The sequence below is a fragment of the Diabrotica undecimpunctata genome, chromosome 5 (assembly GCF_040954645.1).
Source record: "Diabrotica undecimpunctata isolate CICGRU chromosome 5, icDiaUnde3, whole genome shotgun sequence".
NCBI classification, from domain to species: domain Eukaryota; kingdom Metazoa; phylum Arthropoda; class Insecta; order Coleoptera; family Chrysomelidae; genus Diabrotica; species Diabrotica undecimpunctata.
In genome coordinates this window covers 99,955,983-99,969,032 of record NC_092807.1, presented here as the reverse complement: position 1 = coordinate 99,969,032, position 13,050 = coordinate 99,955,983, and the positions used below count along the sequence as shown (strand labels likewise).

At 34.0% G+C, this 13,050-nt stretch overlaps 1 protein-coding gene across 4 annotated transcripts in view; it reads left to right on the top strand.

Annotated features, from left to right (window-relative positions):
• Positions 1–13,050, top strand: part of IA-2 (tyrosine phosphatase IA-2) — a 91,520-nt gene that overhangs the window by 38,654 nt on the left and 39,816 nt on the right. For all 4 annotated transcript variants that reach the window (XM_072532344.1, XM_072532348.1, XM_072532347.1 and 1 more), the window contains exon 3: positions 7,372–7,422. In XM_072532344.1, coding sequence (XP_072388445.1) covers positions 7,372–7,422 — 51 coding nt within the window. The remainder of the gene's footprint in view (positions 1–7,371; positions 7,423–13,050) is intronic.

Sequence of the window (13,050 nt, the reverse complement as noted above, 5' to 3'; positions counted from 1 at the left end):
CAAACCGTATATATACGTCGCTGGTAAAGAAAGGGTTAAACTAATATATGGAAAACGAAAAACATATCCCTTGGACCAACTTTTTCATGAAACTGAGGTTCTTGATGTTCGGCAATTGTAATGCTTAGAGCAGGGGCCGGCAACCACACTGCAGGAAAGAGCTACTAAAAAAATCCCAAGCACTACAAATCTACCTTGTTTTAAAATCCTTTATTATAGACGTACACTTAAGAGAACAGGAAGTAAAAACTAAACATGGTGAAAAAAAAAAATACATACGTATTTTGTTTTAATGGGAGGATTGACAGTCCACAATGTCTGTTAGTTTTTTAACATCCGGTTGGTAGTTTGTTATTCCTAGTCTAATACACGAGTCCAAATGTTCATCCGTTAGTCGGCTTCTGTATTTGTTTTTAATGAACTTCATGTTTGAAAACGTTGATTCACAAAGGTAGGTGGAACCAAACAGGGCACTAATTTTCAAAGCTACAATGACTAGGATTGGGTATTTCTGTTTGGACACTAGACACCAAAAATTTTCTTTTTCGGCAACGCTCTTCAAATACTATTTCTAACTCAGTCTCTGGTCTGCTGTCGCTGAAATGCTGTTCGATGGTTTGGGATAAGCTTTCTGCATCGAGGGGCATGTACGGATAAGATACAAACTGAGCAATCGTTTCAATTTTGTTGAAGTCACTAAATCGGGTATCGAATTCTATATGCCCCTCTGGAGCATGCCAGAGCCATATCATATCCAGCCACTCCTGGATATTTCCACTTCATGGTTTGTTCCAGTTTCACTTTTAATTTTAAATTGACGATATGGTCATTTGGGCTAACCAATACATTCGTCTGGCTACAAGGAGGAAACAATTAGAGTTGGACATATGGTTTATTCACCAATGTATTAATAATAATGTAGTTCCTGTATTCGCTAGAGTTAAACATCAAAAAATGTACCCAGTACATATGTTAATCAACTACAAACCAAACTCCTCAGGAAAGAAATAGGCAAACATTATTCCAAGTTAGATAACATCAATTGTAATGTGAAGGTAATGTACAATAGACTTTTACAACATTTTGATAATCTAGACTTAACCTCTTTTTTGCATGATGTACAGGACAAAGTTAACCATTGTGCTTCAGTAAAATTTTTCAAACTTAATAATAAACTTCACAATCTCATTCAACAGAAGTCACATTTAGTGTCCACCAATTCTTCTAATAATAGATCCAAATTTTCTAACTTCAAATTTCACCCTAGAATCAAAAATTTATCCAATATAAATTTCTCACAAGATGAATTAGAACTCTTGAATCATGGCCTCCAATTTTCTATTCCCACAGACATCTCTGAAATAGACCTACAAGAACTTTCCATAGAAATAGACATAATCATAGAAAAACTTTCAATTTCTTTACAACAAAAAAATGTCATTAGAAATAATTGTTTCAAAAAACTTCATGCTGCATACAAAAACTTAACTTCCAATTCACATTTTCATCATCCACATCATAATAGTTTAAAAACTTTAAATTCAATAAAAAAGAAAATAAAAAACCATAATCTAATAATATCCAAATCAGATAAAGGAAATTGCTTAGTAATTCTAGACCACACTGAATACATCAACAAAGTTTCCACCCTTTTGAATAATAATGGCTTCATAGTACTTCCACATGACCCACTTAACAGATTCATTAATAAACAAAAAGCATTTTTAAAGAAATATTCTACTTTTTTCACTGATTTTCATGCACCATATTACAAAATCCCTAGTAACCCATTAATTCCTAGACTGTATGGTCTTCAAAAAATCCACAAAGAGGGCATTCCAATCCGTCCAGTAGTCAGTTTCATCAACACCCCGGTCTCCATAATTTCTAAATTCATACTCAGGGTAATCAAGGACATAACAGGTTTTTCTCCCACTTTTTCCATCAAAAACTCATCCCAACTTATATCCAAACTCAATCACATAAAACTCCTACCAGATATGACTATGCTTTCATTTGACGTTAGCAATCTCTTTACTTCTGTACCTAAACTTGAAACTATTCAGTTAGTCCATGACCTTCTCACATCTAAATCAACTAATCCCTCAGTCATCACACAAATAATAGATATACTTTCCTTTTGTTTATCACAAGATTATTTTTCTTTCAATAATATTTTTTATAAACAACCTGATGGCTTGGCCACGGGAAGTTGTCTTTCCCCCTTTTTAGCTGACCTCTTCATGAATCATCTAGAATCCACTCAAATCATGACTAACAATACAATTCTACACTGGTTCCGTTACGTAGATGATTGCTTAGTTTTCATTAGAGGTAACTCAAATACAGCTTTTTCCTTATTAAACACTATCAATAATATTCACCCCAATATCAAATTCACTATGGAATTAGAATCTAACTTCTCCATCAATTTTTTAGACCTTTCCATCAATAGAATTAATAATGTCTTTGATTATAGCATCTACAGAAAACCCACACAAACAGATCATGTCATACATTTCAATTCTAACCATCCCATTTCACACAAATTATCTGCATTCAACAGCTTCATTCATCGTTTAGAAACCATTCCATTATCCAACACTAACTACATCCAAGAACTAAACATAATCAAACAGATTGCTTTCAATAATGGCTACAACCCAGATATCATCCATAAACTCATTTATAAAAAGAAACGTAAATTGCTTCAACAATCAGCTTACCATAACATTACTTCAGATTCCCCATCTTACTTCTCATTACCATTTCATTGTCCAACACTTTCCCAATCAATCAAAAACACTATCCTGAATTCTGTTGAAAATATTAAGATTTCCTTTAAAGTTAACAATAAATTGAGTAGATCATTATGCAATAGTAAGGACTCTATTGACTTCAGCAAACGCAGTGGGGTTTATAAACTGCAATGTTCTGACTGTGATGCCACTTATATTGGTAGAACTTGTAGATCTCTAGTAACCAGGGCCATTGAACATTCTAAGTTAGATAACACTTCTTCTTTCTCCCATCATCTCAAATATCACAATCACACAATCAAGGTACCAGATGATATTTCTCTTCTTCATAACATCCCAGGTAGAGATTATCTCAAACTTGGCCTTTTTGAGGATTTGGAAATAGTCAAGGAAAAGAAAAACAGTCCCAATTGTGTTAATCGTCACACCAGCATCAATAGAGACTTTGTTCCACTTCATCGACAATTATTTTCCTGATCTAACTTTCTTTCTGTTAACTACACATCCAGTTTTACTTACTTCTACATTTCTTTCTAATTTCCCATATCTTAATATCACCTTATTTAATCCGCCATACTTAACTCTATTCTTGTCACCATTAATACACTAACATCCCTTTTCCAATATCCCATTTCCCATTCTCTCCAATAACTACCATCTGACTAATCACACAGATTTTCTTATAAATACTCACACTACATCTATCAATCTCTTATCACAATCAGTTTCAGTATCCCCAGCTTACATCTTTACATTCATCTCCTACTTCCTTTTCTTTCTCTTTCTTTTATTTCTTTTTCCTCGATTCATCTTCCACAAATTTCAAACCAACTTTTATCTATATCTACTTCATACAAGGAAACAATTAGGTAATAACATTCTCTTTACCGCTTCCAAATGATTTATTAATTTCAACTACCTAACTTAAATTTTGCCTTACCCTGGTATACCAAATTTATTTTACATCACAGTCACTCATTGTTTTACATTCTACCACCTCTTTAAAATACCAAAAATTGCTATTGATTTTACTACACACAAAACACAATACTTCACTAAAAACTGCCTATTCACAAACTTAAGCACAATGACTTTTGCTCCCACTACATCATTCCACTTGACATTGATGGGTACTAACTGATTTTTCATACCATCTTTATATCAGTTAGCCCAAGACTCCAGAACAGATCAGAGGTAATGTAAGTCGAAAAAACTTCACCAGCTACAGGGGGTCATGTAAGATGCCCCCATCTTCAGTTTTTAATAATCAATAAGTTAAGTCTATTGCATTTACCTTGATAAAACCATGAGGATTATATTTTAATACGGATGTCCTTCGAAAGTTTTTTTAAGTGGCCATACAATGTTTTTTAACAACTTTTTATGTAAGTAGTAAAAAACCAACGTGTTATTTCTATATATTTAAATTTTAACTTGTGTTTTTTAATATTGGTATTTTTACTCTCTCTTTTAGTTAACTGATGATGGAATGATTTAATTCCGAAAAGATCTTCTTAAAATAAAAATTTAAGCTTGTAATAAGCAATTTTTTTTATACCTTAATACACACGAACACCACGTGCTTTGTATTTGAAGAATACTTTTTTCTTTACCCTGAAGCTGCAAATTTAGTTCATTCAGCTTTTTTGTGTCATCGCTACCTTGCATACCTTAATAATTTTAACAAGTTCTTAGCAGTAAATTCATCGAATATCATTCTGACAAATATGGCTAGTTGGGACGTATCACTAATATCTGTGGACTCGTCAAATTGTAAGGAGAAGAAAATACATCGCTGTAAGTCCGTCTTCATCTGGGAAACAACATCTCCTGACATATTTTCCATTCGTCTAATTACGGTTCGCGCTGAAAGCTGGAGGGAGTTTATAGCCAACATTACTTCGGATTTATTTTTAAAACCTTCAAATAGGCAGTTTGCAGCTTCTACACAACATTCTTTGATGTACTAGCCATCTTCAAAGGGTTTCTTCTTTTTGGCAATAACTTGAGACACTTTGTAAGAAGTTAGAGTGGTGGCTATAGTTTTATCGCTGACTTGTAATAATACAGACTGCTGCCTAACTAATTGATTTTTGAACTGTGTCACTTTCTCTTTTCGGATGCTACTATTGGCGGGATATTCTGTGTTTATTTTCGGATGAGTACTATTAAAATGTCTTTCGACGTTACCTTGTTTTCCAACTTGCGTGGCACAAAAGACATATACACCTGCCTTTCACTTGAGTAAAAAAAATAATAGTCTTCCCACTCTATATGAAAGTGATAAACTTTTGATTTCTTTGAAGGATTCATTTTTATAAATAATGGGTTCACGTCATGATTAAAACTATGTTCTAGCACTCGTGAAGGGACTAACAAATAATAGTAACTAAGCCGATAAGCACGTTTAGGCGACAACCGCCAGTGAATACTAAGAATTGCGCAACTGTGGTAAAGATAAGTATTTTCAGCCCCGGCATGTTTTAGCGATATCGAGACGGCCGGGGTCACCGCACGCAGTGTTGCCAATGTCCGGATAATTATCCGATTTTCGGATAATTTCGTGGACCATCGGATAATTTTCGGATTGAACAATTTTTTGGATAATTTCGGATAATTCAAGGGTCTATCTATCTACTTTATATATGTTTATATATATGTTATATTTTTATTTTATTCGATTCGCACGATGAGCGACTCGAACTAAGGTTAAGATCGACTGGTCGATTGCGACCGACGCGTTGCCGACCCCTGGCTTAGAGCTACTTAAAAATATTCATAAAAATAAAAAGTAAAAGTGTCAAATTATGAAACAAGAAGAAAATTGAATGTTGAATGTCTTCACACTTTAAAAACAATCACGCAACAGTCAATTAAATATCAAAAATTTTTATTTGTATAGAAAATTAGTTACTGCTTGGTTAAAAGAAAAAAGGGAGTTGTGTAACAATTTAGCAAATTTAAATTATACTAGATAAAAAAAATATAAAAATTAGATTAGAAACTGTAAAAATAAAATAATGATTTGTAAAAAAAAGAATAAACATAAACCTGTCAATATTAGACACATTAAGTCAACAAGCAGGTTTATGCTTTTTTACGTTTATTTTATTGTAAACTGAAATTGTAAATTAATGTAATATCTATTGATTTGAATAAAAGTTTCTGTCAGTGGTTGCCTCTTTTTAACTTTTTTGTTTTAAATATCTGTCATGTCATAAATGTTCAAATGGATTCATGTTAGGACTACTATCGGGCTAATCCAAAACGGGAATTCGGACAGTATTTAGACAGTCTATGACGATTCGCGTAGTATGTGCACGCGCATTATCGTGAATAAATAAGACTTTTTCCCCAACGAAAAAGATATAGGGGTCAACATTGTTCTCCAGATACTGTCGTATGTATCTGGCTACTGTTAGAGTTCTATGTTCGATGAAAATTTATTCAGTGCATCGTTTGAAAGAAATACCCGTAAATACTATAACACTTCCGCTACCAAACGGCGTTCTAGGTGAAACACAGTAAAGTGCACATCGTTCTCGTCCGTCTGGAGATCGTTAGCAAAAATGAACCTCGTCAAAAGTCATTACAAAACTCTACTCCTGAACAGTCCAGTCTCTGTGGTCATTCGTAAATCTGATTCTGTTAGCTCGAGCTACTGTTAATTTAGGGCATGCTATTGGGTTATGAGAACGAACACCACTTTCATGCAGGAGCAGGAATCTCTTCTTAAAGTTCATGCAGAAATATGAGTTCCTCGAGCTTCTAACAAATGACTAACGAAAACCGTTGACGTTAAAGAGCAGTTCCGTAATTGCAGAAATCTTTAAAAAAAAACGTTCATCACGCTAATCTATGCACCTTTTCTACCTGATTCTGGTCTTATAGTGTATTCCCCAGTCTGACGATACTTCATAAGAGCATTATGGAGGGTACTTTTGGCAATATTTAAATGATTTGTAATATAACGTATACTGCGACCATCTTCATGTAATGCCACAACGTTTGCATAATTTTCAGGAGTCATGTTAACACGATTTGAAAGCACCAATGCACAGTGATCTGAGCTCATCAGAATAAACGTCTGTAGCCCTAAAGATTAGCACGCACTGCGTCAGGACGGCACGGTCGGACGTTACGCACGAATTTTTTCAAAAAACAGCATTCATTTCTCTTATGTGTTAATAATTTTTAGGAATCCCGACACGACGTACAGACGACTTATCCAGCTGTTCTGGAAGAGCGCACAGGGATGGGTACGGATATTCTGCCGTTTGAGTTGAATTGTTTAAGTGATTGGCAATGATGAATCAGTGCACGCACCCCTCTAAAAATGTGGAGAGCGTACGTATCTTCCGTATTGTACCGTCTCGACCCAGTGCGCGTCTAGCTTAATTCTTAGTATACTGTATTGGTGTACGGGTATAAAATAAACCTGTAATAACTGAAGAGTTAATGGGCATTAACCTTACATAGAATAATTACAAAACCAAAAACTCTGGCCAATATGTCCAAATAAAATATGTCGATATTCATTTATTCTACTGATTCTCTCAATTTATTATCTCTAAAATCTATAAAATTTTAATCCTTTTTTGTTTAATTTCAGGTTGTTTGTATAGTGATCGTTTGTGTCTACAAGAAGAATGGTGCTATGATGGTAAGAGTATTTTTTAATTATTTTCTGTTTAGTCATATATTATAATTTTCACATGAAAATGACTTTCTTTGACTAGTAGCACTCATGAATATGAATTAAAAATTAACTAGGAACAATTATGCAGACCTAACTTTTGTGTTATAAACTTTGTAGTAAAAAACTCGATGGCTAGTGTAATGAATCTCTTTTGAAGATTAAAATCATAAACCAACAATTTATTTTTTATTATAGTAAATCTGAAATATATATCTATGACTTGTTTCTTTGTTATTTTGTTTATTGTTGTTTTGAGGAGCTCAGAATCCATTCTTTTCCTCAAATTCCTTTAAACTTTTATTATTATAATAACGTAAACACAATCGAATTAAACTGTTTTAAGTAATTTCTAATAAAAATTTAACTTTTGAGGAAAGAACTGTTTCAGTAGACGAGTAGATAACAATTTAAAAATTAAGGAAAAAATGTAAATGTTGTAACAAAATGACGCTGAATTAATGAAAATTTACGTCATGTATCCTACCAAACTGATTTTAATAATGAATGTTTCCTCCACGTACCTCGAATTATTGCCTGAGGTCTCCTTGGCATGCATAAAATCAAATGAGAAATGTTCTGTTGAGAAATAAGTTCCCATTCCTCTAAATGGGCCTCTTGTAACTGACTTAAGGTTAAAGGGGCAGAAACACGACTTCGTATCCTTCGCAGCACATTGGTCCTGCGACTCTTTTGATATCGTCGCTCCAGCGCATTTGAGGTCTTCCTCTTGGTCTCTTCCACGCCAGTCGCCAGTTTCCGACTTCTTTGTTCCATCTACCATCTTCGAGACGTTCGTTGTGTCCAGCCCATTTCCATTTTAATTTAGCTGCTTGTTTCGCGGCGTCCTTTATTTTTGTTTTGTTCCGGATTGCTTCGTTCGTTTGCCGATCTATTAGTGAGATACCAAGCATCTGTCGTTCCATGGCTCGCTGAGTTTTTCGAATCTTGTCCATGTTCTTTTTTGTGAATGTCCAGGTTTGAGCTCCGTAAGTGAGAACGGGAAGGATACAAGAATCGAACACTTTGGTTCGAAGGTTTTGGGGTATCTTTTTGTCTTTCAGTATGTATGAGAGTTTTCCAAATGCGGCCCATCCCATTCTTACTCGTCTGCTTATTTCGGTAGTTTGGTTTTCTTTGTTTGCCTTGATATTCTGGCCCAGATATATGTATTCTTCTACATGTTCCACTTTTGTTCCTTGGATGGTTATCGTCGGTTGATCATCTTTATTCGACATTAGCTTAGTTTTACTCAGATTCATTTCCAGTCCTTTTTTTATGGATTCCGTATGAAGCTCATCGATCATCGTCTTCAGTTCTTTCCAGCTGTCTGCTATTAGTACTACGTCATCTGCATATCTTAGATGGTTTAAATACTTTCCGTTTATCGACAGTCCCTTCGTTTCCCAATTTAGTGATTTAAAGATATCTTCAAGTGCGGCAGAAAATAGTTTTGGAGATATGGTGTCGCCCTGTCTTACTCCTCGGTTGATTTTTATTGGCCTCGTTTTCATTCCGTTATCCATCGTGACTACCATTTCAGCGTGTTGGTATATATTATGTATTAATATCCTATATCTAGAATCTATTCTGCTGTTGACCAGTGCTTCCTCAATAGCCCATAATTCTATGCTGTCAAAAGCTTTCTCGTAGTCTATAAATGCTAAACAGATTGGTAAATTGTATTCGTTAACTTTTTCTATTAGGACCTTTAGTGTGTGAAGATGGTCACATGTACTAAACCCTTTTCTAAATCCGGCTTGCTCTACTGGTTGATATACATCGAACTTTGTTGTCAATCTATTTGTAATTATTTTTGTGAATGTTTTATAAAGTTGTGATAGTAGTGATATTGGACGATAATTTTTCAGATCTGTATTGTCCCCTTTTTTGTGTATTAATATTGTGTTAGCAGTATTCCATTCCCTTGGTATGTTTCCTTCAAATAGGCATTTATTAAAAAGTATTTTTAGGTACCTGATGACTTCTTCTCCTCCTTCTTTCAACATTTCTGCCAGAATTCCATCACTACCCGGTGCTTTATTTCTTTTCAATTCTTTAATTGCATTTTATATTTCTACTTCGCTTATTTCGGGCATTACTTCAGAATTTACGTTTGTTATTTGTCTTTTCAGATTTTGCTTTGAAGAGTCGGGGGGATCGTTTCTTGAGCGGTATAACTCAGTATAGAAGTTTTCAACTATGTTTGATATCTGAGCTTTGCTTGTTTCTAGTTGGCCTTGTTGATTTTTCATAGTTATAATATTTTTCTTTCCTAATTTCGGTTTGGTATATTTCAGACTTTGATTTTTCTCTATCACTCTTTCTACATGTTCTTGTTGATGTTTTTTAATATCGTCTTTTATCTGTTTTCGTATGGCTCGATTAAGTTCTTTGTATTCTGTGGTATTTCTTTTGTTTAGTGACAGGAGCTCTTTTCGTTGTTTCAGCATATTCTTCGATTCTGCACTTATTTTGGATTTTTTGTTGTTATGGCGGGTTGCTACTTCTGAGCTAGCATTCAATAGTTCTTTTGTTATAACCGAGTTAATTTTATTAACGCTGAGTTGTTCTAGATTCAGTGCTTGGGCGGTTTTTAATTTGCTAGCATATTTTTCTTTATCGACTTTTAGCTTTTAGCGACTTTTAGCTAGGCTTAGCTTTTTAGCTTTTAACATAGGAATGTTTACTTCATTTAAAAACTATTGAGTGATTCTCGCACTGTAAGGATTGGCATTATCATACATCAGAACAAAGTCATTTCCAACAAAACCAGCATAAGGTACAACAAAATCTTGTAAAACTGGCAGCTGTTATGGAGCCTTTTGGAATGATGTACAATTATGTACGTGCCTCTAATGAAATTCCAGTCCTCACACTATAATTGAGCCCCCTTGATAGCCTTTTATCTTTCTTCTCCCAAGAAAATGACCTGGTCTTTTGCAGTGATGTTTCTGGACTCATGGCACATTTCAAACTAGAATATGCTAATAATGAGTGGAGACTTTTTATTGATTCTTTAAAAAGAAGCATTAAAGCAGTATTGCTACGCAATGGCAATACGTATGCCAATTAAATGCTTATCAATAATTGTTGATTATCATTATTTTATATGACGTACTTAGTAATGTTATTTCTTTATAATTTTCACAAATTTGTTGGTATAAATAGTTAGTGTAAAGTAGTGCTAAATAATTTAAAGTCATTAATGGAAATATCAAATGCGAACAGAGCGAACTCATTAAGTTTTTGTTACTCCATTTCGTCTAGGACATACCCGACTTACTCACAAGCATCTAATTGGTTACATTAACTCACCTTTATGTGACAACTGTAATGTTCCGCTCATTGTTTGACATGACCTTGCAGAATGCCCACGACCAAGATACCAGTTGGAAAGACAGAACATCCACATCATCGGATCCACAATTAAAATTTTAGGAGAAACTTGTAAAATTGAACCTTTGGTAAAATTCTCCAAAGACATATTTGTCTTTGGAGAATTTTACCAAAATTCTCCAAAAAATTCTCCAAAGAAGAAAAAAGAAAAACCCTAAAATAATAGCTTCAGAACAATATTAAAAGTTTTTAGTTTTTTGTTTTGGTGATAACTGTTTTAATTTTTGAAGACATTTTGTTGTATTATTTATTAGCAGTCATTATTTTTAATAATGCAATAGATACTCTTAATTTAAAAATCTAGAACTGTTCATTTCTTTTAAAATTGGGCGCTCAATCACGTGGAATAATAAACTCAGTATTAATATTCACACAGAGAAAGGCAGCTTGTAATAAACCGATTATTGACTTTCGTAAAGTGAGTGCAAAAACGTGTAGCTGCTATGACAGGTAATTTTCGTAATTATCTAAAAATATTCAAACTGACAGCATCGTAAATAAAGTAAACGCGCATATTAATTTATATTTTTTGGCCTCTTTCAGCAATTTCTTTGGGTACGGTTAGAAATACTATACTACATTAGTTCGTGAAGTTAGGGCTGAAGGAAGATTAGACCCAAGATTTTATTCATGTGATACACAATCAAAAAACATATTCGAGATGTAGTAAAACAAGTTTTTTTAAACAACCATCAATTATTATCAACCGGTTGTAATGCAACCAATTGGATTTTTTATGTTTAGTAATTGAGTATGAATTTGGCTGCAGTCAGAATTCATGGCAAGAGTTTGCATTAAAAATAAATAAAACAACTACTAGCTCCAAGGAAGTCTGGCAAACAACAGAAAAAACACATGAAACATTTAAAAGTACAAAATAAAATAATATCCATAGATGGAGATATTGCAAACCTTCAGCAGATTTTTACAAAAGCCGTTCTAACGACAAAAACCCTCAGGCAGACTGTTTACACTTATCATCTGAAACCTATTCTTCTTCAAGTGCCCTCTCCGCTACGGAGTTTCGCAATCATCATTGCTATTCGTATGTTTGAAGCTGTTGCTCTAAATAATTGGTTAGATGTGCACTGGAACCAGTCTCTTAAATTGCACAGCCAAGATATAAGCCGTCTCCCCACGCTTCGTTTGCCCTGAATCTTTCCCTGGATAATTAACTGAAGCAATCGGTACTTTTTCCTTCTCATCACATGACCAAGATATTCCAACTTTCTTTTCTTGATGGTGATCAACAACTCCCGTTCTTTGTTCATTCTTCGAAGAACTTCACTATTTGTTAGTTTGTCTGTCCAAGGTATTTTCAAAATTCTTCTGTATATCCACATTTCGAAGGCCTCTAGTTTATCAATATTGCTCTTGTTTAAAGTCCAAGTCTCTACTCCGTACAGCAGTATCGAGAAGATGTAGCATCTAACCAATTTCAGGTTTAAGTAAATGTCATGACTTCCCAGAATGTTCTTCATATTAACAAAAGCAGCTCGAGCCTTTCCAATTCTAGTTTTATTTTTTCTGTGATGTCATTGTTGTTATTAACGCTTGTTCCCAAATATTTATATTTGTGCACCCGTTCGATTTCGTTATTGTGAATGTACAGGTTTGCATTCAATCTTTGTTTTTTTTTTTTAAATAATCATGAATTTCTTGACGTTTATTGTTAACCCTTTCTCTTCACTAGCTGTGACTACCTTGTTTAAAATGGCTTGCAGGTCTTCTACTCTTCTATCTCTTCTTACTTACTTACTCTTCTATCTCTTCTTACTCCAATGCTTTCTGCATAATTTCTTCCGAATAGAGATTAAATAGCATTGGTGACAGCACACATCCTTGTCTAACTTCTTTTTTAATTTGAATTTCATTTTTGACAAAACTGAGTTTTGTAATGTATTCCTCTTTAGGACTGTTGGACATAACATAAAGCTACTTACGATAGGTTTTATTAATTTATTAAGCTTTATAAGAATTGTATAACTTAACCTTAATTCAGTTCACATGTAGTCCATGACCTAAATCTATTGTCATGTGTGGTTGTCATGTCACTGCTGTCACTTAAGGTTCCGTTTGCCAAGTGCAACGTTTCCAAGTATATCCGTACATGAAAACCATACATAACAAGTTTCTCCGATATCTTCTTCCAATTTTCTGTAAATTCTATTGTGAATTATTTTGAGGAATATTTTT